General features: G+C 41.1%; 2 protein-coding genes across 3 annotated transcripts; one reads left to right on the top strand and one right to left on the bottom strand.

The window, feature by feature from the left end:
* The first annotated feature begins 2168 nt into the window (after positions 1-2168).
* On the top strand, positions 2169-13863 carry amt (aminomethyltransferase). The gene is made up of 9 exons (XM_002936473.5): positions 2169-2319; positions 4942-5112; positions 5294-5374; positions 6304-6435; positions 6557-6635; positions 7632-7777; positions 9625-9805; positions 11289-11444; positions 12759-13863. Exons 1-9 carry the CDS (start codon positions 2230-2232, stop codon positions 12935-12937), a joined length of 1215 nt encoding a protein of 404 aa, XP_002936519.2. The 5' UTR covers positions 2169-2229; the 3' UTR covers positions 12938-13863.
* A 2626-nt stretch (positions 13864-16489) lies between these two features.
* LOC105947715 lies at positions 16490-27465 on the bottom strand. Of its 2 annotated transcripts, XR_001924502.2 has the most exons (5): positions 26671-27465; positions 24171-24233; positions 19677-19785; positions 18501-18559; positions 16664-17031 (listed from the first exon to the last, which is right to left on the bottom strand). XR_001924502.2 is itself a non-coding variant. In XM_012965741.3 (4 exons), the coding sequence occupies exons 1-4, from the start codon at positions 21632-21634 to the stop codon at positions 16649-16651; spliced, it is 648 nt and encodes a 215-aa protein (XP_012821195.2). In that variant the 5' UTR covers positions 21635-21813; the 3' UTR covers positions 16490-16648. The 2 variants fall into 2 exon arrangements, 1 of the variants encoding a protein (XP_012821195.2); XM_012965741.3 differs by lacking the exons at positions 24171-24233; positions 26671-27465 and adding an exon at positions 21538-21813 and having other exon boundaries at positions 16490-17031.
* Positions 27466-27475: the final 10 nt, after the last annotated feature.

The raw sequence follows: 27475 nt of genomic DNA, 5'->3' as shown, positions 1-27475 counted from the left end.
GGTTAGAAAAACTGTCCATTCAATAACATACTAAATTGTAACTTAAAGGTAAACCACCCCTTTAAATCAACTTTTAGTATGATGTAAATGTAACCCCTATTTGGCTGTAAACCAGCCAATCCATGGCTAGTATAGGTTTTAGAGCATGGGGCACATGTGACTCAATCCTTCAGGATGGGCCTTCACTATGTGGAAGTGACCAACGGAGCTAGGTTGTAGTGCAACTACAACCCACTGTCGCTGTGTACAATGCAACATAACAAAAATGGGCACCAGAAGGTTCTTGCAGTTGAACAATAGAACTGGTTTATTGTCAGAGACAATCAATATGCAGGGTTATGGCAATATACTCAGATACAGCTGTTATATGATAGTAATACTCTGAGGAGAGCAGAGAGAGGATGCATGCCAGTTTATCCCACCTCCTCTTGGGTCTGGGCAGGGTAAATGCACCTGGTCAGCTTAGCACCCCTTTGGAAACAGTCAGGATAGATACCTCAGTCCTCAGGTTGAATACCTCTAGCCTTCAGGGTCCCACAGCCAACTGTGGATCAGGGTTCAGATACTGCCTGCCTCCTATGTCTTAACCGTGGCCCTATGCTAAGGCAACATTGCATGTATGGAAGGGTACCTCCAGCTACTTGGTGGAGCCGAAACTGCTCTTGCTTCTTTCCCTCTCTATCTCACTTTCCTAGAAAGTGCTTGACAAGAGTAACTAACTGATCTAACTGGTCCTCATTCACGGGGTCCCTGTCCCAACTTCTCTAGAGTAGGTAAAGACTCTAGGGCAAAGTATGGCTTTACTGGGGCCCTGTTGATCCCAGGTTTGTGAGACTTCCAGCTGGGTCAGCAGTTGCAGCCAAAGAGGAAGACACACCCTCCTGCTAAACACTATATGAGAGTGCAAGAGGTGTGGTCAAACCAAATAACCAATAAGGCAAACTCTAAACTGATACATGGGTCGTTGCCCAGTAACAGCAGAAATGAGGACGTTGTAGGGTTTAAGGCCATAGGGGCATGTTAACCCTTTGGGTCCCTACATAAACATTCACATTTGCAAATGGTTTACATTTTTGCTGTTTTTTTTATTTCTTTAGCTTTTTTCTCAGCAGCTTTCTAGTTCGGGATTTTAGCAGCTATCAGGTTGCTAGGCTGCAGTATACCTTAGCAACCAGGCAGTAGTTTAAATGAGACCGAAATATAAATAGAGGAGGGCCTGAATAGAAAGAAAAGTAATGGAAAATAGTAATAACAATCACATTGGCGCTTTATATAGTCCCAGATTTGTGACGAGGCCACAAAGGCCCGGGGCCTAGGGTGGTATAAATTTAGGGGCTGCCCAGCCGCACGTCCTGTCCCCAGTGCTCTGTATGTGAGTGAAAAGAATAAGGATACACATGGGGGGGCCCTTAACAGCAATCTGGCGCTGGCTTTATATAACAATAGTTGTTTTTTTTTGGTGGGGTAGGCGATTCCCATCTGAAGACTACAACTAATTCACAAACTATAAAGAATTCAAATGAAGACCAATTGAAAAGTTGCTAAGAATAGGACTTTCTATAGCACACTTAAGGGGCATATTTATTATGCTGTTTAAAAAACGGAGAGAAAATTCGCCACACATCGCCAGGCTTCGCCGTGTAAAAATGGCGTAAAAACGGCGTAATTGCTTTACGCGTTTTTTCTTCCACCGGAACTTATGGAAAATAACTGCGTAATATCCGGCGTTCAGATGGCGATCTTTTCCATTTATTTTACACAGCTTTTTACTCCGTTTTTTCGGCGAATTAGTTTTACACATCATAATAAATACGCCCCTAAAAGTTATCTTGAAGGTGAAATACCCCTTTAACATCAGAGATGGGGTAATGGCCGCTCACTTGCCCATTTGGATTTATGGCTCCCTGAATAAGTGTTCAACCCAGTTAACCCCGGGCAATCACCCAAATAAAAAGATATATTAAGCATAAAATGTTCCCAAGAACCGAGAAACATCCCACCAAAGTTACCACTCCGAAAATTATCATGACATACTTGTGTGCGTCAGATTCTAGAAAATCAGCAGAGAGCCCAGCGTGTCCGCTAATTCCAGCCAATCAGATTAGCGCTACGGAGGGGCAGGTGCAGCCGGGAACCAAAAAAACGCCCACTCCGCGCATATGCAGCGTTTCTGGGGGTGTGTGCGCTCCGCGCATGCGCAGTCCATCAGGCTGAAGCTGTACAAGTAGGATGCAGTGGTTGCGCTGGGTCGGTGTTAGAGCGCTGCGATCTGGGGCAGCTGGAAGTAGGTTGCAAGAGAGGAGCTACAGTAGCAGCCAGGTATCGCTAACCTCACCTCTCTCCCTGACACTGAATGTGACGCAGAAATAACATTATAATCGCGCTTCATAAAGTTTGCTGATTTGCAGTATAGAGATCTAAGGCTTCTTAAACTTTGATGGGGGCCCAATTATATTTACTAACTTTCAGATATATGATGGTTATTAAGTTGCATGATTTTAATTCGATGTTATTTAGAAATTTAGGCAATTAGGGTCCCATAGGGGAGTGAGTATATAGCTGCTGCAGATCAGTAGTGTTACAGGGTGTACCCCATGATTTAATTTACAAAGTATCTGGCATAGTTGGGGTACACAAACCTACATACTGGGTCTTTAAAAGCAGCTTCAGTCCGACAAACAGTGAATATATTCTGTATACCCACATGGATCTGCTGGTATGACCCTATTTTACTCATCCACTTGACTACCTCCTTTATTATGAGACCCTGGGGCCAGGTTTGGGTGAAGTTGCCCTGGAAGCCTGTGCCAGGCACTTCATTGGGATTCAGTGGTCTGTCAGTTTGTACAGGTCGGTGTAGCTGAGTGCAAAGGTTGCAGAATAGCTGAGTATGGAGATTGACAGTCAGACTGTGACCTGGAGATATCAGGCATCCTATTACCAAAGAAACCTGTGAATCTGCTCCTAGTGCTCTGGGCCACAAAGGGTAATTTCTGGTAAAACATGGGAAGTTATATTTCAGAGATATTTGTTAGTTTTAGCAGTTGCATGTGACCATGGATTAGTCATACTGCTGTTTTTCATACAGATGCCAGCTGGCCTGTAAGAGGGGGAAGGATCAGCACAGAGCTGATTTTGCAATATTTCCTAGATTTATGGATTGTGTTATTACTTACTGATACCTCCTCACACTCATGTTTTACACTGCATTTTTGGCACAGGTTGCAGCTCTCCCTGTTCCATGGTTAGAATAGCATGTATAAGTTGTGAGTTTCTGTGCCCACACAAGCACCTGCATCTGTAGTGTATAGGTTGCCACTCCGAACAACTGCTATCACATATAAGATGCAATTATTCACAACAGCTAACTGCATGTTTGCTCAAATCCAGATTGCCAGCAACCTCCTTCGTTGCAGTTTTATTATCAATCCCCAACTTAAAATAAGGAAGCAGCCTTTCAATGGCTTTGCTTGGTATAAAGTAAGAAAAGGTCTAGGAGCAGAACTTAAGCTCAATCAATAATTAGGCTAGAAGTTCTACACATTATATTCTGGGTTCTGTATTAGCCCCGTGCTACTACAGTCCTTTAGCAGTGACCACTACGCCTCAGAATATGCCCCTCACATGGTAATAACGAGGGGTAGGCACAAAGGTGCATGCCTAGGGCACAGTGTAGGGGGTGCTGAGCAGTACCTCTTCTGTCTGTATTCCCCCAACATTCATTCTTTGGTCTAGGTCTGGTGCTGCAGGGTGATTTGGTGCCTGGGTTGCCAGGGTGAGGGTGGATGCGGCACTAAGTTAAGGTTTTCCAAGCTGGTAGGTGGCATGATTGGGTGCCTGCCAGGGGTTGAGACTGCACAAGGGTCCCCATGGGGCTTGCCGGAGATACTGCAGAACACTGAGGCTGGTAGGTGTATATACGCATACAGGTATAGGACCCATTATCCAGAATGCTCGGGACAAGGGTATTCCAGATAAGGGGTCTTATAATTATAATATTATAATATAATTTGGATCTCCATACCTTAAGTCTACTAAAAAATCAATAAAACATTAATTAAACCCAATAGAATTGTTTTGCATCCAATAAGGATTCATTATATTTTAGTTGGGATCAATTACAAGGTACTGTTTTATTATTACAGAGAAAAAGGAAATTAGTTTTACAATTATGACTCATTTGATTAAAATGGAGTCTATGGCAGATGGGCTTTCCGTAATTCAGAGATTTCTGGATAATGGGTTTCCGGATAACTGATTCCATACCCGTTCCAGTGCATTTGCAGTAAGGGGGAGGGGGGCATCCAGCCCATAGGTTTTTAGTTTTGCTACTTCCCCCAGCAGCTCCCCATCTTCTTTCTGATAGTTCACAGCACATTTTTTATGTCAGTTATCTGATATAAGCAAAAAAAAGTTCTGCACTCAAGGGTCTTTGGCAAATAAAATCATTTTTATTTATTCATATAAATATATTTATATAATATATACCAGTGCATTCTGCAGAATCAGTTAAGCTCTGAATGATAACAACAAACCAATGTCCAGTTGCCAGGACAAGACAGAAAACTTTGCAGTGGTTTCATAAGATCCCCATTTGTCAGTCAGGAAACATGATTGTAAAAGGCCAGCATGTAGCGAGAGAAATGCTTAGCTGGCACTTTGCATGACAAAGCACAGGTCAGAGTAGCAGACCTGCATAAAATGCAGAAGCCTGCAAGAATTTATAGCAGTGGCATCTGGGTGGCTGTTCTGCTCATCTTATCCTGTTTACCCCGAGATGCTCAAGTTTTTTTCCATGTAGCTTGCTTCTTGCTTAGGTCACTTCGGGCTTTTGGTTCACTGCCAGCTTGTATCAGCAATGTGAATGCCACTCACTGCTGATTGCATCCTGAATGGGTTTGGGGAAACTGTTTATCAGTTGTGCTACAATTTTGTTTACAGACAAATCCCCCTCGCCAGACACCACTGTATGACTTTCACCGTGAGCATGGCGGCAAGATGGTTGAATTTGCAGGCTGGAAGCTTCCAGTACAGTACAAAGACACACACATTGCCTCCCATCTCCATACCCGCCAACACTGTTCTGTGTTTGATGTTTCCCACATGCTGCAGGTAACTTAATTTTCAATGGGTTTGGTACATAAAGGACCAGCTCATTACTCTCCCTTAGTATTGTTGTACTAGTACTGTTTGATTTCTTTAGCCAATCATCCTTCAGTAGTTTTCTTTCTACAGGATGCATGCCACTCTGTGATATTCTGTTGCCCTTTGAACCAATGTATTCCTTTTACAGACCAAAGTCCTAGGGAAGGATCGGATACCCTTTATGGAGAGCCTGGTGGTGGCAGATATTGGAGAGCTGAAGGAGAACCAGGTGAGACTACTGCTGACCTCTCATCAACATATTTTATCCTAACATATTTCTAACATTTGAACATTATTAGCTCTTGTTAGGTATTTAGCTGCTGTTGCATTGTACTGGTATATTTGGATAAATATGGCTTTTGTTACATGGAGGGCTTTCCCGTGATTAAAGCAGCCCTCTGCTGCACAGGGCTCATAGATACTATGTCTCAGCAATGGCACTCTCATTAACTAAATCAGCTGATTTTTTTCATAAATATTTGTCAGTTTCTCTGTTATTTTATTGTCTACCCAGCAATGATTTTCACCAAATCCTTTAATATTTACATACAAACGTATTTTATGGGAACCTGGTGAAACTAGTAGGCCCCTAGAAAGGGAATTTTATTTGCTTTAAGTTACACTTTTAGTTACACTAAATCAGTGATCCCAACCAGTGGCTCTCAAGCAACATGTTGCTCACTATCCCCTTTGATATTGGTCCCAGTGGCCTCAAAGTTGGTGCCCTTTTTAAAATTTCTGGCTTGGAGCCAAGTTTTGGAAGCACAGAGATGCAGTTTCACTCCAAGCAGAGCCTCCTGCAGGCTAGCAGTTTACATGATGCAACCAAATAACTAATCACAGTCCTTATTTAGCATCCCCAAAGAACTTCTTTCATGTGTGTTTGGCTCACCAACACATCTTAGTGTGGCTCATAAGAACACAAGGTTGGGGATCCCTGCACTAATAATGTTATTTGTGTTCCATTTTTTCTCTTGTCCCATGATCCTGGTTAGAGGAAGCCTGAAATTTGTCTCCACTTCTGTTATTAGCCAGGTCCTGGTTACACGATAATCCCAATAAACTGGGATATTATTTCAAGAACATGTAGGAGCAAAATAGACATTTGTTAATTTTCCAGGAACATTAAAATTTTGCCCCTTTCCTTCTTTTTGGCAGGGCACATTGTCTCTCTTCACCAATGAGAAGGGTGGTATAATCGATGATCTCATAGTCACCAACACCTCGGATGGGTATCTCTATGTAGTGTCCAACGCTGGCTGTGCTGAGAAGGACTCTGCCCACATGCTGGTGACTTTCTCTTCTGCATGGGGAGATATGAATAGATGATGACTTACAGTTGGTGAAAGATTCAGGGGCAGTTGTTCAGAGTTCATTTAACTCTGAATCTATTTTTTTATTTCCCATACAGAATAAGTTGCAGGAGTTCAAAGCTGCTGGGCGAGATGTGGATCTGGAACACATTGATTGTGCTCTTCTGGCAGTGCAAGGTAACGGTTGTTATTTTTGCCACCATCGAGATGTGTATAACATTAGCTCTTTATTAACTGTATTCATATTCATATTGCAGCTGAGCCAGAAAATGGTTTATGGCCTCCTAAATACTATATCTCAAATATGCTAAGAGAACTAGAAAATGTCAATGTATATATCTCTCATAATAAACTACTCTGTAATGTTAGAATGGCCGGATATCGATTGGACAGGCCTGTGTAGGCCCCTATTATCATCTGATGGCCAATTGATCAGCTCATTTTGGTCTACCACATGGGTGGCCACCTTTGAGTTAAATTTTAGTATGATGTAAAGAGTAATATTTTAAGACAATGTGCAATTGATCATTATTTTTTGTTATTTTTGGTTTATTAATTATTTCACTTATTGTTCAGCAACTTTCCAAATTGGAATTTCAGCAGTTATCTAGGGTTAAAGTTACCTTAGCAACTAGGGATTGAATGATATAGACTGGTATACGAATAGGAGAGGACCTTGCTAGAAAAATAAGTAATAAAAAATAATAGTAAGAATAACACAGAGCAATAGTTCATTAGCTGCTTGTGTCAGGGACCCCCATTTGAAAGTTGGGAAGCGTCAGAAGAAGGCAAATAAATAAATTACTATAAAGAATAAATAATGAAGACCAAATGAAAAGTTGCTTAGAAGTGGTAATTCTAAGGGCAAAGACACACTGAGCTACTTAGTAGCAGCTACTTGTCACGGCTACTAAATGCCAGAAAATACCCTGCAATACTGAGAAATGCTAAAACACACAAAGAGACAATTTAAGTCTATTTAAGTAGCCATGACAAGTAGCTGCTACTAAGCAGCTCTGTGTGTTTTCACCCATAAACATATGTGAGCTAGCCAAGTTGCACAAGTGCTGCTTTTAATTTATATTAGCTGGAATTCATTTCTATTGTCAGTGCTTTAATTGTGACTCGAGCTGCTGAAAGTGAAGCTAAATCTACTGTTCTGTGGGTTTTCAGGTCCCCTTTCTGCGCGCGTTCTCCAGGCTGGAATGAATGACGATCTCTCCAAGCTACCATTTATGACCAGTGTCTACACAGCAGTGTTTGGTATCCCTGGCTGCAGAGTGACTCGCTGCGGATACACAGGGGAAGATGGTGTGGAGGTACAGACAAAGAATAAGTTAAACAAAGCCCCACTAATCAACAGTCATTGAAATATTTGCCAAAGAGTCAAGAAGTCCAAGCCTAGGGTAGCAGTCTAAAGGGGTATAAGAAAAATACAACAAGTGATTATTTTTCTAATCTTATATGGCCTAAGGCTGCACAAACTAACGCTGCAAAGCTGCAAGCCCTTGTGCCCCTTGTGAACTGTGTCAAACGGCAAGAATTCCTTAATCTTTTTTCCTCTCTTTTCACAAGTATTACTCAGTCCCTCTATGTGGGATTACTCAATAATCACAAAACCTCTGGTGGGGGTTGCACCAATTGTGCTCAAGTACCTGCTCATGGTATTGGTATCATCCATGCTGGGATTGGATTCTCATTCCAAGGTAGGGGGTGAAACTGCATTCTGAATGGTGGAATTAACAGCTGCTAAGGTGCATAAACCAATTTTACCACAAACAGCTGTAATTGTGGCTGCTCAGAACATGTTCACCAGAGGGCTTCCAATAAGGTTTGTACAAAACATTTTGATAGGAAACTCGATGATGGTGAATTAAGGGGCAGGATACCAGTTAGTGCCACATCTCGTGTCCTGTTTGTGCTGCACTCCCACTTACCCTAGATGACATTTCTCATACATTTAATGGCCACTTTGGCAGCCCTCCAGTGACAAAAAACCAAGCAGTCAAATAGTAGTATGCACCTGTATACCATGCCATTATCTGACTGGCAGATCCGTGTCTCGTGATTCCAGGCAGTCAATTAATACTATGGTGCGCAAGAGCATTATAAAACATTGTAGAGATAAGACATTTGCCTGCTTGAATAATGATTAGCATGGGCTTCCTTTGGTTATAGAAAAGACCAATAATCTACCTATTTGTATTGTAACTCCCAGCTTTTATCATGGCTGCTGGTATGTATATCTTTATTTATAAAGCACTAATTATGTATGCAGCACTGTACAGTAGTGGGACTATACATCCTGCTCGTATGGGATGTGTGCACCTCACATAACATCTAATTGTGACTTACCAATCTGACACACCCATGGAAATGTCCTTAGTCATTAACAAGGTAACGTTACTCTCCTATGTATCGAGCTATATGAATGTAATATTTTGCTCCCATCTAAAGGTTAGTCCTTTGTCTCAGATGTTGCAGTCAAAATTAATAGCTGGTTAATCTGAGCAAACACTTGATAATTTATCTAGGTATTTAACCACTGGGGGGCAATGTTTCTTTAAAGCTTGGGTGAAATTTTGCTTAAGAAAGCTTAATGGCGGCCCACATTCATCCTTATAAGTATAGACCAGCATAAACATTTTTTATGATTTAATAAGCTTTTATTCAAAACTAAAAGCCAAGTTTGACAGAATATAGATGGTACATTTGCCACTGGCTGAGGGCATCAGTTACCATGATGTCTTAGGGCCTGGAGTAGCCCAGTGTTGTCAGCTACATAATACATTAATTGTACCAAGAGGTCTTTGGACAACTGGATTTTCCTTTTTTCACAATGGATACCTGAATGTGTCTTATATTGATCCATTTTGGCCAAGGAAGGCAAAATTGGCAGCCAGACTCTTATCTGTGATTAAGCACCTTTTCTGCTACCTGGCCTTTAGGTGGCCCGGTGGGAATGATTTTGTCTCTCCCTACCATTGCAAGGAGAGCTAGTGAGCACTTAATAATAACAAGTATTCTGAATTATCTTTAAGTGATAATAACTTGATAAGTCACAAATAAGCTGTATTCCAGTTATCACATCCTTTGAAATAGGTTTGTACTGAGCTGCTAGCACAGTTTCCCTGTTTTACACACCACCTGTTTCTACCTTTCATAGATCTCTGTGCCAGCTCAGCGGGCAGTGGAGTTGGCTGACAAGCTGCTGCAGAACAGTGATGTGAAGTTGGCTGGCCTGGCAGCACGGGACAGTTTGCGCCTAGAGGCTGGCTTATGCCTGTATGGCAATGACATTGATGAGACCACCTCTCCAGTGGAAGCCAGCTTGGTGTGGACTCTTGGTATGTAAGACATAAAAGATTGGTTTATGGAAAGAAGGCTTCGGTCTTTGATGCAGAACAGATTATAAATGAAAGAACTGTAGGATATAATATTAGGATGAGTTGGGGAAAAAACAGGATAAGTTGCAGAGCCTAAGCCGACACTAAACTTTTTTAATTTCCTTTTTATTTTTGTCTAATGAGAGCAGTAACAGAGAAATATCTAATTATGGTCATGGTACACAGCTTTGTCCATTACGGTATAAGAGGCTTGAATTGTGTGTGTATTTGTTTTTGATCCTGTGATCCTTCTCATTTCCTGTTCTAAACCCTCCTATAGGTGTTAAAATCCTCAAATGTTAAGTCATCCTGATATTGGCTAGCAGGTTAAGGAGACTGGCTTTGTGAGTAAGGAGTCATGGCCAGCCAAAAGAATATTTAGAGGCAAAGATCAATACCAGGAACAAGCCTTTAAGTCACAAAACTATGTCTAGCATGTGTCATGGCCTAAAGCTGCCCATACACGGGCAGATCTTTACCCGATATCCCCACCTACGGGTGGGCGATATCGGGTAACATGTAGGTGAATTCGATCATTTGGCCCTGGGGCCAAACGATCAAATTCTAACAGCGGCAATGGGGCAGTCGGTTCGGGGGCCGCATCTACGAGCCGATGCGGTCCCCGATCCGACTGAATTTTCTAACCTGCCCGATCGATATTTGCCCAATTTCAGGGCAGATATCGGTCGGCCAGACCCATCGTTTCTGCCCCTACACGGGCCGATAAGCTGCCAAATCGGTCCAAGAGGCCAATATCGGCAGCTACAATCGGCCCGTGTATGGGGACCTTTAGTCCTAAGTGTGTAGTGTTTGGTGTCCACTGTAAATAAAGATTATTGGACTGTTTGCAAAGAAAAAAAAAAAGTATTTTACAATTGAAAATACATTTAGGGGCTGATTTACTTACCCACGAACGGGTCGAATGGAGTCCGATTGCGTTTTTTTCGTAATGATCGGTACTTTGCGATTTTTTCGTATGTTTTGCGATTTTTTCGGATTCTTTACGAATTTTTCGGATCCAATACGATTTTTGCGTAAAAACGCGAGTTTTCCTATCCATTACGAAAGTTGCGTAAAAAGTTGCGCATTTTGCGTAGCGTTAAAACTTACGCGAAAAGTTGCGCATTTTTCGTAGCGGTAAGTTTTAACGCTACGAAAAATGCGCAACTTTTCGCGTAAGTTTTAACGCTACGCAAAATGCGCAACTTTTTACGCAACTTTCGTAATGGATACGAAAAACTCGCGTTTTTACGCAAAAATCGTATTGGATCCGAAAAATTCGTACAGAATCCGAAAAAATCGCAAAACATACGAAAAAGTCGCAAAATATTCGTTTTCAAGTCGGAACTTTTCCAATTCGGGTCGGATTCGTGGGTTAGTAAATCAGCCCCTTAGTGTATTATAGGGGAGTGTGGGGGTTTTTAATAGTATAGCATTATTGTAGGTAAACGGCGCAGAACAGCAATGGACTTCCCAGGAGCCTCGATAATTGTCCCTCAGATTAAAGGAAAAGTGAAACAGAAGCGAGTTGGTCTGACCTCAACAGGACCTCCTGTCCGGCAGCATGCACCTATCCTGAACCAAGAGGGGCGCATTATTGGTGAGTGGGGGCAATGTAGGTATTGGTATTGCACTTGAGTATTAAGTAAGGGATTGTAGATCGGGTAACACTGCTATAAACGTTTATATGTTGCTGTCTGGCACCTCTATACCTACAGTCCCTTCCCAGAGGCTATTATCCCCACTGCTACTATAGGCACCATCTCTCCCTACTATACCTGCTATCCCACAGCCACAGTCCCTTCCCAGAGGCTATTATCCCCACTGCTACTATAGGCACCATCTCTCCCTACTATACCTGCTATCTCACAGCCACAGTCCCTTCCCAGAGGCTATTATCCCCACTGCTACTATAGGCACCATCTCTCCCTATTATACCTGCTATCCCACAGCCCCAGTTCCTTCCCAGAGGCTATTATTCCCCCACTGCTACTATAGGCACCATCTCTCCCTACTATACCTGCTATCCCACAGCCACAGTCCCTTCCCAGAGGCTATTATCCTCACTGCTACTATAGGCACCATCTCTCCCTACTATACCTGCTATCCCACAGCCCCAGTTCCTTCCCAGAGGCTATTATCCCCCCACTGCTACTATAGGCACCATCTCTCCCTATTATACCTGCTATCCCACAGCCCCAGTTCCTTCCCAGAGGCTATTATCCCACCACTGCTACTATAGGCACCATCTCTCCCTACTATACCTGCTATCCCACAGCCACAGTCCCTTCCCAGAGGCTATTATCCCCCCACTGCTACTATAGGCACCATCTCTCCCTACTATACCTGCTATCCCACAGCCCCAGTCCCTTCCCAGAGGCTATTATCCCCCCACTGCTACTATAGGCACCATCTCTCCCTATTATACCTGCTATCCCACAGCCACAGTCCCTTCCCAGAGGCTATTATCCCCCCACTGCTACTATAGGCACCATCTCTCCCTACTATACCTGCTATCCCACAGCCACAGTCCCTTCCCAGAGGCTATTATCCCCCCACTGCTACTATAGGCACCATCTCTCCCTACTATACCTGCTATCCCACAGCCCCAGTCCCTTGAATTTCTGGCTTGGAGGCAAGTTTTGGTTGCATAAAAACCAGGTGTACTGCCATACAGAGTCACCTGTAGGCTACCAGTCCACATAGGGGCTACCAAATAGCCAATCACAGCCCTTATTTGGTAACCCCACGTACATTTTTCATGCTTGTGTTGCTCCCCAACTCTTTTTACATTTGGATGTGGCTCACGGGTTTCTATATTCTTTCTCCCTACAAGTGCTTTTTTACAGGGCTCAGGACACTCCACCACTGCTTGGATTCCCTAAAAACAAACCTTCTCTGCTTCTATCTTCAGGGGAAGTGACCAGCGGTTGCCCTTCGCCCAGTTTGCGAGTGAATGTGGCCATGGGGTATGTGGAACCAGAATACGCGAAAGCTGGCACAGCTGTGCGTTTTGAAGTCAGAAAGAAGATTGTGGATGGTGTTACCACCAAAATGCCATTTGTGCCAACAAAGTATTATACCCTAAAGTGAACTGGTGAAAAGAACATTGTAGAAGTGTAATTTTTGCAAGTATGTAATGAGCTGTGTGTATGTGACTGAGTGTTTGTACACTTTTTCCTTTCCTATCTGAATGAACATGTGTGGGTTTGTTTTCCTTGTGCTAGTGCATGTCTGTGCCCATATTCAGTTATCTGTGACAAAATACACAAAGCAGTTAAAGAACAACCCATATGAAGGGCAGATGTTGAGAGTCCCACTACTGAAGCAATAAAATGAATTAGCTTTGTAGCTGGCATAAGAAGGCCACATCCCACTTCATTTCAAGTCTCAGGTCCTTTCTTTACTCAGGGTGTCTCGCACAAGTGCCAAAATCCTTTTCACAAAGAAAGAAGCCATTTCTATCTGTTTAAAGGGGGAAATTTACATCTACCCTGTGACATCTTCATCCATCCTGCTTTTGCAATGGTGCATTCATTCATTCATCTATGGTTCTAGCAGAATCACCAATCAAACTGGTGTTTAAATCATAAGCTCAGCTAGGAACCAGTTTAACTGATTTTTTTTTTTTTGTAACTCAAATTTTTTATTTGAAGAATTGTCATGTGATATACATAATACATATAAAACATTGCTCATCTGAGTATCTTGGCAGTTGATTCGTTGGAATTTACTTTTGATACATAGATGAGTGTAACATGGTTTCAACAGTTGTAGAACAAATAAAACAGTGCATAATCTGGTGCAGGTCTTGTTACCTTGTGCGTTTTGTGGTTCTGCAACCCCTATCTTTGTTAAGTTTTGGTTTTCAGCTTCCATCATATGTGTTGTTTGTGCTTATATGAATTTCCGAGCTTTCCTGTGGGTTTGATGCAAAGTAGGCTTCCCATGGTGACCATATGTTAGCGTTTAATTGCACATTATTGGTTATAGAGGCAGTCATAGTTTCAAATCGTTTATTGTTTTCCACTCTTGTTATAACCTCGGATATGCTGGGGATAATATGTGATTTCCACTTGGAGGTCCAGTTTAACTGATTTAATGCTGTCTTCTTAACTAAAAACTAAAGTAAAAATGGAAGGTTGAACTGATTTCTTTACAGCTATTGGAGTAGAAAAGATTTGACTAATGTATAAGGCTCCATGTTCTGCCTGAAATAGAAGGTAGATCAGAATTTAGAGCAAATGCATAAAAAGAATAAGCAACTTGTAACTCCAGATTTACTAAGTATTCCAGCCTGAGATTTGTGCGGCTTAATTTTGTTTCTAATTAACTATGCTTTCTTACTAAAATAATTTTGTAGCAGACACCTCCTTTTGTGTTTTCTTCCATTTTGTTACTGTTCTGGGATCCTTAGCCATACCCTGGATATCACTGCAAAACCACCATATATATGCATGTTAAACAGTCATGCGCAATCCGTGGCATTAAAATTTGTTAAATGAGATGCAAGGTAAGGGTGTCTGTGATTCTAATTGCTTACTTCCTACCGTAAGGCAGTGCTCGTCCTTCTTTTGCTACTTTTCCTTTGAGCTCCATGCTACCCTATTTTTCCTCCATGGGAAGGTTCATGTGCAGGATAGAACTTGACAGATTTCTGTACTGTGCCAGCATCAAGCATCAGTGACCACAAATATGATATGAGAAATATGATGGCGCAGAGCAGGAATTTAGTTACTAAAATCACTGAGGGGTGCCAAATATAGGCACTAAATTAGCCATATACCTGTACTGGCTGCTAACCAAGCAGAGCTTTGACCTGTATTATGTGATCATTTGACCCCCTGGCCAAACATAATAACATAGAACAGAGAAGCCAGTTAGAGGAAGGGTGTTAGCTTACCACTAAGAATGGTGAGTCCAGGTGCACATGCTCCAGGCCCTCAGTCTATGAAGTAACCACAGGAATCTAAAAAAAAATACAGGCTGGCACAAATCTAACCTCAACAGAAAGTGGGAACGTAGGCTCACAAGGCATGTTCTCAGTGGAGGCTGAATGGTTTTGGGTTGCCAGTGAGGCCCATACAGCTATAAACCTGGCGCTCGGACTGCAATGAGCGCCAACTGCACCCTAGACACATGCCTTTTCTGCCTACTCCTAGTAGGCAGAAGTGGCTTGTTAGAGGGGTATTTACAACTGTACATATATATTCACCATCAATTCTTCAAAAACCTCAGGGTGTGGTGGGTATTGTCATTGTGACTTTACAAATGGAATGGAATAAACAACCGCACAATGGATTGTAACTGTTCATCAAGCCAACTAAAGCCCCTTTTGAAGGGAATGTGAAGTTTGAGAAACAAGGATAAGTTCCGTTTTCTCCACAGTTTGCATAATAGAAAGAGCCATTCTGTTATGCCAGTGCTGTCCAACTGGCGGCCCGTGACCCCCCTCTGTGTGGCCCCCCACCTGTCTGGCTTCTTTGATGGCTTACCTTTGAGTAAGCATTAAATGGTATCAGTACTGGCCCCCTGCATGGTTAACACCTCAGATTCAGGCTGTAAACCCCTGTATTGTTTAAAAATGTAATCCCCTGTGTTGTTCACACCTTTTAATCCCTGCATTGTTCACCCCCTGCAGTGTTCACACCTCAGGCTCAGACTGTAATTACCCACATTGTTCCCTGTTCACACCTCAGACCCACAAATAAACCCTGCAGACTATAAAAAGAACATATACTGAGGTGGTACTGCAATTAAAAAGTTTTTTAATATATAGTTATTGTGCAGACTGTAGGAGCAGTGCCAGCATTGCGTCACTGTAGGCTGCCTGTGTGTGCCATACTCTGCCTGCCCTATGCTGGCTGTATGTGCCATACACACAGGCAGCATAGGACAGGCAGAGTATGGCACACACAGGCAGGGTAGGGAAGGCAGAGTATGGCACACACAGGCAGGGTATGGCACACACAGGCAGGGTAGGGAAGACAGAGTATGGCACACACAGGCAGGGTATGGCACACACAGGCAGGATAGGGAAGGCAGAGTATGGCACACACAGACAGGGTAGTGCACACACAGGCAGGGTAGGGCAGGCAGAGTATGGCACACACAGGCAGGGTAGGGAAGGCAGGGTATGGCACACACAGGCAGGATATGGCACACACAGGCAGGATATGGCACACATAGGCAGGGTATGGCACACACAGGCAGGGTAGGGCAGGCAGAGTATGGCACACACAGGCAGGGTAGGGCAGGCAGAGTATGGCAGGTTTTTGCTGTACTACTACCATTAATATGGCTATGGTCATGCGATAACATGGGTGTGGTTTCAAGTGGGTGTGGTTTTAAAAAGGGGAGTGGTCAAAACTAGCTTCCATTATCGGCCCTCCACCACGGAGGCCGGAAAAATTCCGGCCCTCGGTGCCACAGAAGTTGGACAGCACTGTGTTATGCAATACAAATTCTCCTCTATTTCTGGGTCACAGCTTATGTATGTTATATTTGGTATTGTTGGATTCAGCAGAATCAGGGTTTTTAAAATCAGTAACATTTTTGTAAGTAAATTTACCTTTTCTTGGAAAAAAAATCACAAAATAAAAATATTTTTCTTCACTTTTTTTTTTTTTAAATATTTCACTCAAAATTTTTTTTATATATCCTGAAAAGGTCCAGTTTTTTTATAATGTTCAATGTTTTTTATGTTTTTTAAACATATTGGCACAAAGTTTCAGTAATGCCTTTGGATGAAATATTTCTGTCAGAATCCAGCTTGATTCATTTTGGTACTTTTGATGTTTCGTACTATTTTTTCCTTCCTTGTATTTTCTTTATTAGTGGAGCACAGAAAAAAAAAGCCTTCTTTAGTCTCTTTTTCTTAGGTTTCTTATTACCCACTATTTCTGTTTCCTTTTTCTTATTTTCTTCCAGACCATATTCTACATCTGTGTCTGCTGGTTCTCCTCTTTGATCATCCTCTTTATCTTTAGCAAGGGTATTTTTCCTTGTGTCAGTTTCTTCTTTATCTTTTATTTTCATCATGTCTGCTTCTTCTTCTTTCTCTGTCTTTTTTAGTTTTGCGTTAGTAGCCTCTTCATCTTTTTTCTCTTCTGTTTTTTTAGGGCCTATAACAATGACTTCTTGTAGTTCATGTTCCTCATGTGCAGTCTCTGTCATTGTCAGGGCATCTAAACAGAATTGCATTTAGTCAACAAACTATTCCTTACAATGTCTTATAGAATTAAAATCCGTATAGAACATCTGGTAACTACTTGCTCATACAAATTCACTCTTCAAAATGTGGTAATACAATTTCCTATAGTGTCCTAAATGTTTTCCTTATGATCTTCTAATAGTAGAATAGACAGTGCATTGTAATGGAAGTCACCTTAGCTAACACCAATCCATGTTGATGGCACAACAGTCTGGGTTTTTCAATGTTCATATATACTTAATAGCATTAAGGCAAGGTGATCAACATAAAATATAAATAGTAAAGAGTGAACTCTCTTTATAAAAGGCCTAATGTATGTGTGTTAGCACAATCCAGTGAAGCCAAATCAAGTCTGTGGTATTGAAATTCTTAGAAAATCTTTCTTGATGGTTGAATTTTAAGCAGTTCAAAGAGTGTGAATGATTTACTTTTAAATGGTCTGTCTTTTGGATGTTCAGAGTGCCGCCCTTTCTTTTTTTATTTTTTGTGCTAATGATTTAAAAGGCACCTATTACCTAAAATTGAGTAGAAAGCTATAATATTTTTCAACGAAAAGTCAGTATTGAGTGCTATGACCCCAATGTTGCCTAATGAGTGAGTGCCCCAGCTTGCTCATTAATGCACCTACCGTGCTTCTCCTAATCCTAAATCACATGTATGCACAAGCTGGGGCACTCGCTCACTACATGCCTGTAATATGTACCAAACTGGTTTCCTACAATGGGAGCTCCTACTGCTGCAAGACCCAGAGTACTCAACAGGAGACATTTTTTTTTCTTAGAAAAATACCAGTTTTCCCTATCTGGAGTGATGTTTCTTTTAGCCTGCACCTTTAAATACCTCAGTGGCCCCTACCAGTCAATTCTTTATGTTTTTGACATACATTTAAACACTTTTTTGGGTGCAACTAAGCACAAGTTAACCGAATGCTTGTTATTTTGCTTAGTGGTATCAAAAACCCTTCAGATACAGTCACAATCCATTACATGTTTTTAAATGCCACATGCCGTATGTCAGTGATGGCCAGATTTTTTCAATTCCGCGGTTGACTTGTGACCGCGAAATGCAGAAATGTGGCGTGAATGTGTCCGTACGCATCCACGCAGCACTTCCGCATCTCCAGCTTTATCGTGGTCCACCAGTGATCCATGGTGGGATTGACTGGTGGACCGCTATCAACGTATTGCCCACCCCTGCTGCATGTTTATGCTTTTGCTATATATTAGTACGTTGGAAATGTAACATAGTAAGTTAGGTTGAAAAAAGACACACATCCATCAAGTTCAACCTGCCTAACTGCTAGCTGATCCAGAGAAAGGCAAAAATCCTTCTGAAGTCTCAATTACATTAGTAATTGTGCAAATATCCTCAATGTGACTCAACCAAACACGCACAAAGGAAAATATGTTTCCTTTTGCAAGCACTACAGTTTCAATGAATTACCTTTTGAAGAGGTTTGTAACCTTTCATCACTGATCTTCATTTTTATCTTCCATTTCAACCTATTGATTAACATAAAATAAGTGTTAAATATTTATATCTTTACACTTTATAGATCATTGATAACAAATGAAAAATGTAAACTTAGCCATATGGAAGTCTTGGTACACTTTTCTACTCTGGTGTAACTAATGTGATCACAGAGTACAAGATTCTATAGAGGCCTGCCGAAAATGGGGGCTCTGGGAACAAATTTAGTAGAGCTACAGTGTGCAGTTCTGCTAAATTATTAGCCAGAGATGTGGATGTTATAAAGGGGAAGGGGGGCATTTGTACCAGTTATATCAGTGCTTTTTATAGAGTGTTTTGTCTTAATAGACTAGACAGGCAGTTCAGGAAAATTCTTAAGGGGAACTCTGATTTAGATTATAGGCCAAGGGAGAAGCATACTGAAAGAAACTGGATACTTTTTTTAACAATTTTTTAATGCACATCAGTATTTTTTAACCCCACTAAATATGCTACAATGTACATTAAAGGACATGTAAACCCCACACACAAAAATTTCATCAGTGAACAGCCGCTTTGAAATCTTATCCTTAGTGAAAGCATTACCTGCCACACTCGTTGTCCAGAGGTTAATAGTAAGCTTGCAGTGTCCCCTTAATCACTTAGATTTCCTTCTCCTCCTGTAACCCACTTGCCCCCCCTTCAGGAATTTACTTTGATTTGCTCAGTTGTTCTAAGCTCAGATTACTAAACACGTCCACATTCTAGCAGTCAGTAAAGAGATGGCATTGCTGGTTTCCATAGAAACTCAGCTCTAGCTGTCTGCTTCAGTTTTTTTCTCCTAACCTCCTCTCCCAAACTCAGCTCAAACAAAGCAGAACTTTTATCAGGGACAGTTGTGCCTGTGTGAGCCTGTATTCTTGATGAAATGTATGCTGAATAAGGGTCTGTGTGTGTGTAGGCTGTTTGCAGATATAAATGTATCTGATTATGTATCAGAGGAAAATGGCCACCGGGTGAAAGCTGCTATTTGCTTTAGGAAAATGTGATGGTGCCGGCAAGCGGAGGGGATATACACAGTACAAATGATGCCATTTGGGTGGGGGAGACGTGCCCAACTGATATACATTGTAGGCAAAAGTAGGCTTTACCTGTCGTTTAAGGACTTACCATACAATGATGATGCTAAGTAGTATTATTAATACTATGAAGACCAGGCTAGCAGCAGCTATTCTTCCCAATTCATAAGTCTCTTTAATTACAGCTGCACGCCAAGAACCTGCACAAAGAAGAAAAAAGGTTAATTTCGGATATACTTTATATACTTTTTAACATGTAGGATTAACAATCACAGTAATCATTAACATTCAGGAACTGTGATCAGTGCTACCCAGAGTTCAAGGTAACAGACAGCAATTTGCCATAGTCAGATAATACTCAAAATTATAATTCATATATTTTAGGTGAAACCTTTAAAAAAATGTACCTTATTAAACTAGCACTTAGAAATGTTTATTTTACTCTGAATGCATTTATAGAAATTTCTTTATGACTGAGAACCTCATATTTATTCCTATAACATCTGCTTCTGTACTCGACATGGGTTTGTTGCAATAGATTACAAATAAGTCAATACGCCTAACAAATCATTGCTGTTTCTTGATGTTTATAAATTTGGTAAACAAATGAGGTACCACACAGGGCCGGAACTAGGGGTAGGCAGAAGAGGCAGCTGCCTAGGGCGCATTGATTAGGGGGGCCAGGCAGAAGCCTCTCCTGCCTACCCCTAGTTCCCCTACTTTGCCATTGCCCCCGCCGCTAATGACAAGCGGCGGGGGCAATGACCCACGGCATCGCACCCCCCCCCCCGAACTGCGCATGCGCGCCAACGGAGGGGGCGGGGCGGGCGAGGTGGCCGACCGGGTTGCCTAGGGCGCCCGGACGGCTTGGCCCGCCCCTGGTACCACATGTAAATGTTAGGGTGTCCCTTTAGATTTTTTTCACTAAAAGAATGCATTTAATGGAGAAATATAAATAAGTTCTGGAATGTATTAAGGAATCTTTTTTTTAAGGGATGTGGGGGTTACTAATAGTAATTTTAAAAGAAAGTAACACTTAGGGGCACATTTACTAATCCACAAATCCGAATGGGAAAAAATCAGATTGGAAACGAAAATTTTGCGACTTTTTCATCGCCGTCGCCTTTTATTCGTATTTTGTGCGACGTTTTCATTGCCGTCGCGATTTTTTCGTATTGAGCAATTGTAAACGGCGGAAAAACCAATCCGATTTTTTGCGACGGCGACGAAAAAGTCGCGGAAAATATACAATAAAGTCGTAACGGTGATGAAAAAGTCACACAAAATACGAAAAATCGCGACGGCGACGAAAAAGTCGCAAAAATACCAATCATTACGAAAAAAACGCATTCGGACGCTTTCGGTCTGTTCATGGATTAGTAAATGTGCCCCTAAGAAATGAAAAATCTTATTAGTTTATTTAAAATGTGCTTCTGTACACTGTGTGTTTGTTTTAGAAGCTGTTATACAATAAATATACAGTAGAAACAGATTAATAATTACAGATGCACTGAATCCACTATTTTTGGGTTGGCCGAACCCCAAATCCTTGGTAAAAGATTTGGCTGAACACCGAATCTGAATCCTAATTTGAAAAGGCATGTTAGGCAGCTGAAGGGTTAAATAGAAGCGTGCGTGTAAAAATGTTTTTACTTCTGTGTTCACATGACCAAAAGCCACATGATTTTAAGGATTTGGATTTGGTTCGGCCAGGCACTTGGATTCGCCTGATCCAAATCTTGCCAAAAAAGGGTGAATCTTCTCCAAATCCCAAAACTAATCCTGGATTTGGCCCTAGTGATAATCAAATGTTGTAGGTAAACTAATAATCAAATGTTCTTTTTGATTTAGGTAAACTAGCGCTTTTTAATGATAGCTGTGATCTATATAAGTATTTTTACACTATAAATTTATACCTAAGATTAATATCTTAGGCTTTGTGAGTTAATTACCTTTTGGTGTTTCTGTTGGAAAAGCTTCTGTTAAAAATAATGATAAAATTAGTAAAATGATCATAGCTTGCAATGACGCCATGACTTTACTCATCATTAGAATGAGTTGAGTGAGTTATGTAGCTGTGCAGAATTACTTGGGAAGCAGCATTGTGACATCATCAACTCATTTGCTGGGTTCTTATCTATTTGGGTGGCAGCATTGTGACATCATTGAATATTGCTGGAAGCTTACAAGATAGCTGGGAGCTTAACCCTTTCACTGCCAGCTGTTTCGGTCAAAGCGGAACTTGTACTGCCAGACAGTTTTTGAACATTTTCTTTCACTTTAGGGGCCTTTCCTTGGGGGGACTTTTAGTTAACCCAGGAAAACAATATATTGTTTTTTTCAGGACAATTCAAAATATGGTTGAACTGTTGTGTAATTCCAATTCTGTTACAAGATATAGGCTTCTAAATGTCTAAAAAATGAACAAAAAAAAAAAATCACTTTTTCCATAATATAAACACATACTCCAGAAACAAAAATGATTTTATGCAGAAAAATACAACAAATGCAACCAAGTCGCAATGCTTTCCTAAAGTTATTGTTTTTTATCAAAATTTGTGAATTTGGGGTCAGCCTGAATATAAATATGATGATTGTTGGATGCCCAAAAGTGGGCGGAGCTGTGAACAGCCAATCAGGTTTTATCTATTGATATTGACCTGCTGCCATTCTCACAGTATTAACATCGGGGTCCCCAAACTTTTTACACTTGGTCACTAGGGGACTGCAGTTTTAGTTTTGAAAAGTGGGTGGAGCCACCAACAGCCAATCAAATTTCACCTATTGATTTTTATTGGTTTGATGCCAGAGTTCCCAAACTTTGCAGTCAGTCACTGGGTGACTACGCATTCAAGTTTTTTTTTTTTTTTATAAACCCAAAGTGGGAGGGGCCAACAACAGCCAATAAAATTTTACCCATTGACTTTTAAGGGGAATTTGAAACTGCTGCCAATCTTACAGGCTACAGCTACACTCCCCAAACTTGAATCACATAGTCATGGGCTCAGCCTGAATGAAAATGATTGATGATTGTTGGATGCCCAAAAGTGGGCGGAGCTGTGAACAGCCAATCAGATTTTATCTACTGACTTGGTGGTAATCCAACCTGCTGCCATTCTCACAGTAATAACACCAGGGTCGCCAAACTTTGCAGAGTTAGGCACCAGGTAACTGTGGTTCAAGGTTAGAAAAAGTGGGTGGAGCCACCAACAACCAATCAGAGTTTACCTATTGACTTTGAATGGGGAAATTCAACCTGCTGCCAGTCTCACAGTATTAACACCAGGGCCCCCAAACTTTTCACAGTTGGTCACTAGGGGACTGCTGTTTTAGTTTTGAAAAGTGGGCGGAGCCACCAACAACCAATCAGATTTCACCTATTGATTTTTATTTGTTTGTTGCCATGGTTCCCAAACTTTGCATAGTCGGACACTGGGTGACTACGCATTTAAGGTTTTTTGTATTTAGTTTAAGTGGGTGGAGCCACCAGCAGCCAATCAAATTTTACCTATTGACTTTTAATGGGGAAATTCAACCTGCTGCCAGTCTCACAGAATTAACACCAGGGTCCCCAAACATTTCACAGTTGGTCAATAGGGGACTGCAGTTTTAGTTTTGAAAATCTAGGCGGAGCCACCAACAGCCAATCAGATTTCACCTATTGAATTTTATTGGTTTGATGCCAGGGTTCGCAAACTTTACACAGTCAGTCACTGCGTGACTTTGTACTCAAGGTTAGAAAAAGTGGGCGGGGCCGCCGAAAGCCAATCACATTTCTTTCATTGTTTTCAGAGGGGAAATTTTAACTGTTGCCATTCTCACATGTTTAATGTCAGGGACCCCAAACTTTGTACAGTTTGTCACTGGGTGACTAGGTTCCAAGTTTAGAAAAGTGGGCGGGGCTAACAACAGCCAATCAGATTTCACCTATAGACTTCATATGTTTATATTTAAACTACTGCCATTCTTTAAATATTAATACTAAGGTCTCCAGATTTTGCAGAGCTAGTCACCTGGTAACTGCGGTTAGAAAAAGTGGGTGGAGCCACCAACAGCCAATCAGATTTTAACTATTGATTTTCAATGGGAAAATTCAACCTGCTGGAAGAAAGCAATGGCACTCAGGAGCTACAAACGGGACTAGCCCTCTAGATACTTTATTACGGAAGTGCAAAGTTTCGGGGCAAAACAACCCCTTTGTCAAGCATACACATCAGTGGAAGTGACGGCAATAAATACCCAATTAATTAGCATACACAGCTTCATCAATTAACATTATTCAATATACACAAGTGATTAACTACATAAATATGAGTGTAAAATCTTTATACAAAATTCATAAAGTGTCAGGTAATATAATAGTTTCTATTAACTATTATTAATATAATAGTTTCTATTAACATCGCAGAAAAGTGACTTGCAGTTTGCAATATCCAAAGTGACACAGTGCTGTAGAAAAACAGGTCCCACAGGATACTAAAATATAAAACAGTGTTACCAAATTAAAAATTGTTACTAAGTTAAAAACATTCAAAGAATATCAGAAACAGCTATTTGCAAGAATGTATCAGAAAAAGTATCTTACCCTACTCGCAGCAGACAGAGAAAATGTATCTATCCCTGCTAAGTACCAAAGAGGGTTATTTATCTGAAATAGAAATATAAAACCGACCATTAATCTGTTGTGCAGGTATTCATAGGAAACAGGACATATTAAATTCCTCATTTAACCCCTTTGGCTGGCGCGATTGTAAATGCCAAATCCAATAGCATTCTCTTTGTGACAATATTTTCTTTTTCTCTTGTCCCTGTATAGTAATCACTTTTTCTAAAATCTGCCATCTGACTTGTGACACCTGGTGTCCATGTGTAAAAAAGTGCTTAGCAAGCAATGTCTCTCTTTTTTTCTCTATTTCCTTGCCTTTTTCGTTAGTCTTAATTTTCTGGGGAGATTGTGGTTGATAATTACGGATGATAGATTTATGCTCATTAAGTCTGACTTTAATAGATCTAGTAGTTTGTCCAACATACACTAAACCGCATGGACACTTAATACAATAAATGACATCCTTTGTATCACAGGTAAAGAAGCCTCCTACCTTGTATCTAGTGCCATGCAGAGGATGTGTGACAAAAGCCCCGGGAATAATACCACTACAGTGGCTACAATTTCTACATGGATATGTACCATTGATGTTCAACCTGCTGCCATTCTCACAGTATTAACACCAGGGTCACTAGGGGACTGCATTTTTAGGTTTTAAAAAGTGGGTGGAGCCACCAACACCCGATCAGACTTTACCTATTGATTTTTTTTTTGTTTAAATTTAAAATGCTACTTTTCTCACACTATTTATGTCAAGGTTCCCAAATCTTGCACAGTCAGCCACTGGCTGACTACATATTCAGGGTTAGAACAAGTGGGCGAAGCCACCAACAGCAAATCCATTTCCACCCATTAGATTTCATTGGTTTATATTAAAACTGATACCATTATTTAAATATTAATTCCAGGGTTGTTAGTCACTGGGTATTTGCCGTTCAAAGTTAGAAAAAAGTGGGTGGAGCCACCAACAGCCAATAACATTTCACCTATTTACTTTCAATGGTGAAGTGTAAAATGCTGCCAGTCTCACAATTTTTATGCCTGAGTCCCCAAAATTTGCAAAGTTGGTCACTGGGGGACTGCAGTTGAAACATAGGAAAAGTGAGTTGGGCCACTAACAGCCAATCAGATTTCATCCATTGAATTTTATTGGTTTAAATTTAAAATGCTGCCATTCTTACACTATTTATGCCAGGGTGCCCACTGTTTGTCACTGAGTGACTTCGACTCAAGGTTAGAAAAAGGGGGTGGGGTCACCAATCACAATTCACCTATTGACTTTTATTGGTTTAAATTTAAACTGCTGCTGTTCTTTAACTATTAATCCTAGGGTCCCTAAACTTTGCAGAGTGAGTCACTCGGTAACTGCAGTTCCAGGTTAGAAAAAGGGGGTGGAGCCACCAACCGCCAATCAGATGTCACTCATTGACTTTCAGTGGGGAAATTTAAATTGCTGCCATTCAGACACTATAAAAACCAGGGTCCCCAAACTTTGCACAGGGGTTTTTACTGTATAACTGTGGTCCAAGGTTAGAGAAAGTGGGCAGAGTCCATTCAGTGACTTCATGTTTTTCAACCCAACATGAAGTTTGTTTTAAAACTTCCCTTTCTAGTTAGAATAATTGTGAGTTGTGTGGGCACAGTCCTTGGGCCACAGTGTGGAGGGAACCTGTATAGTCATACAGTGGCTTAAGAATATACACTACTAGTGCAACAGAGTGCTTTATATGGACACTGTATGGTGGCAATAAGATTCAATAGATTATTGTACCTAGGTACAGTTGCTGTAGTTACATTTATGAGGGCATAATGGGGAACTATGAGGGCACAACTGGGGGAATCACTGGGGCAATGTGGGTAATGGGTGACAGCATTTAATAACAGATAAGAGTGAAATTCTGCTTGAATTATGCAATTAAGCAAAGTGTGGTGTATATAATAAAGTTTACTGAGGTAACGGTAGCCTGCAGGCTTAATTTAGTGCTTAAACAACATAATTAACATTAAAATGACGCTGTTTTTTTCCTGCCATGGGTTCTGACATTATAAATAAAAGTGGCACTTATTTTTAAGAGGCGCAAAATGTGGGTTATGTTGTTTGTATTTTTGTTATTCTAAAGCCCCTTAAGGTGGCCATACACGCACCGATATTATCGTACGAAACCTCGTTTCGTACGATAATCGGTGCGTGTATGGCATGTCAGCGAGCCGACCGATATCGCAGGAAGCTGCTGAAATCGGTCGGCTCGCCGATCGGCCAAGTTAGAAAATTTTGATCGGGCGCCATAGAAGGCGCCTGACCAAAATTCTCCCTTCAGAGCTGAATCGGCAGAAGGAGGTAGAAATCCTATTGTTTCTACCTCCTTACCTGCCGATTCAGCCCTGAATGGTGTGTGGCGGATCTGACGATGTTTCGTGCGACCGACGGTCGTACGAAACATCGTGAGATCGCCACGTGTATGGCCAGCTTTATACTCACATATACAAACCAATTTGCCTCAATTTGTCCAGCCTATGGCAAAAGATGAAAGAGAGCATAGTTTCATTAGTGCAGTGTTTCTAATAAAATACAAAGGTGAACAAACATGAAATAAATATATACACAGTTCTAAAATGAAGTGCTACATTTTAATAGGTAATGGGAAGAATGTGCTTTCGGATTTGTAATTAGCCTTCTTTATTATTGTTTGGTTGTTTTAAATGACGCAGCTTTTTGTTCAGCACCTCTCTGGCAGTTATATGGTTGCTAGAGTGTTTGTAGATTGGAAGTTCTTTTGGGTTTCATACATTGGACATACAGAGTAACATATAAAGCAATCAATAACCGATACAAGAGGTTAGGAGAGCCCTGCCCAAAAGAGCTTACAATCTACAAATTGTTCCACTAAGCAAGATTTTGAAGGCTGGGTCAGTGACCCCCATATGAAAACTAGGAGACATAAGTGGAAGGTAAGTAATTAAAAGCTATGAAAATAGACGTTGATGAATAAAATGTTTTTAATAGGACCTTCCATTACACACTGAAGGATGGATAACCTACTCCATTATCCCGCCCACACCTGCCTCCTCACATACAAGGGACCAAAATTCAAAAGCGCTATCTCTGCTTTCTAATATTAGGCTTTAATTACTACCAATATTCCTCCACATTTTTACTCCGATAAAGTACGACGATCGTGCGCTTTAAATCTTCCTGTGTATACCATTTTACAAACAAATAACATCCCCCTCCAGCTACTTCCTCGTACCTCAAACTGTAATAAAGTGAGAAAATAGAAACAGCT

The sequence above is a fragment of the Xenopus tropicalis genome, chromosome 4, assembly GCF_000004195.4.
Source record: "Xenopus tropicalis strain Nigerian chromosome 4, UCB_Xtro_10.0, whole genome shotgun sequence".
In the NCBI taxonomy this organism is placed as follows: Eukaryota; Metazoa; Chordata; class Amphibia; order Anura; family Pipidae; genus Xenopus; species Xenopus tropicalis.
The sequence above is the reverse complement of the archived record's forward strand: the minus strand, read 5'-3'. Positions and strand labels throughout refer to the sequence as shown.

Coding starts and splice junctions, on each gene's coding strand:
- amt (XM_002936473.5), top strand. CDS start 2,230: ATGCAGTGGTTGCGCTGGGTCGGTGTTAGAGCGCTGCGATCTGGGGCA. Junction 5,375..6,303: donor GAGAGCTGAAGGAGAACCAG/GTGAGACTACTG, acceptor TCTTTTTGGCAG/GGCACATTGTCTCTCTTCAC. Junction 11,445..12,758: donor CCAAGAGGGGCGCATTATTG/GTGAGTGGGGGC, acceptor TTCTATCTTCAG/GGGAAGTGACCAGCGGTTGC.
- LOC105947715 (XM_012965741.3), bottom strand. CDS start 21,634: ATGATGAGTAAAGTCATGGCGTCATTGCAAGCTATGATCATTTTACTA. Junction 19,786..21,537: donor TCCAACAGAAACACCAAAAG/GTAATTAACTCA, acceptor TTCTTTGTGCAG/GTTCTTGGCGTGCAGCTGTA. Junction 17,032..18,500: donor GTTACAAACCTCTTCAAAAG/GTAATTCATTGA, acceptor AATTCTGTTTAG/ATGCCCTGACAATGACAGAG.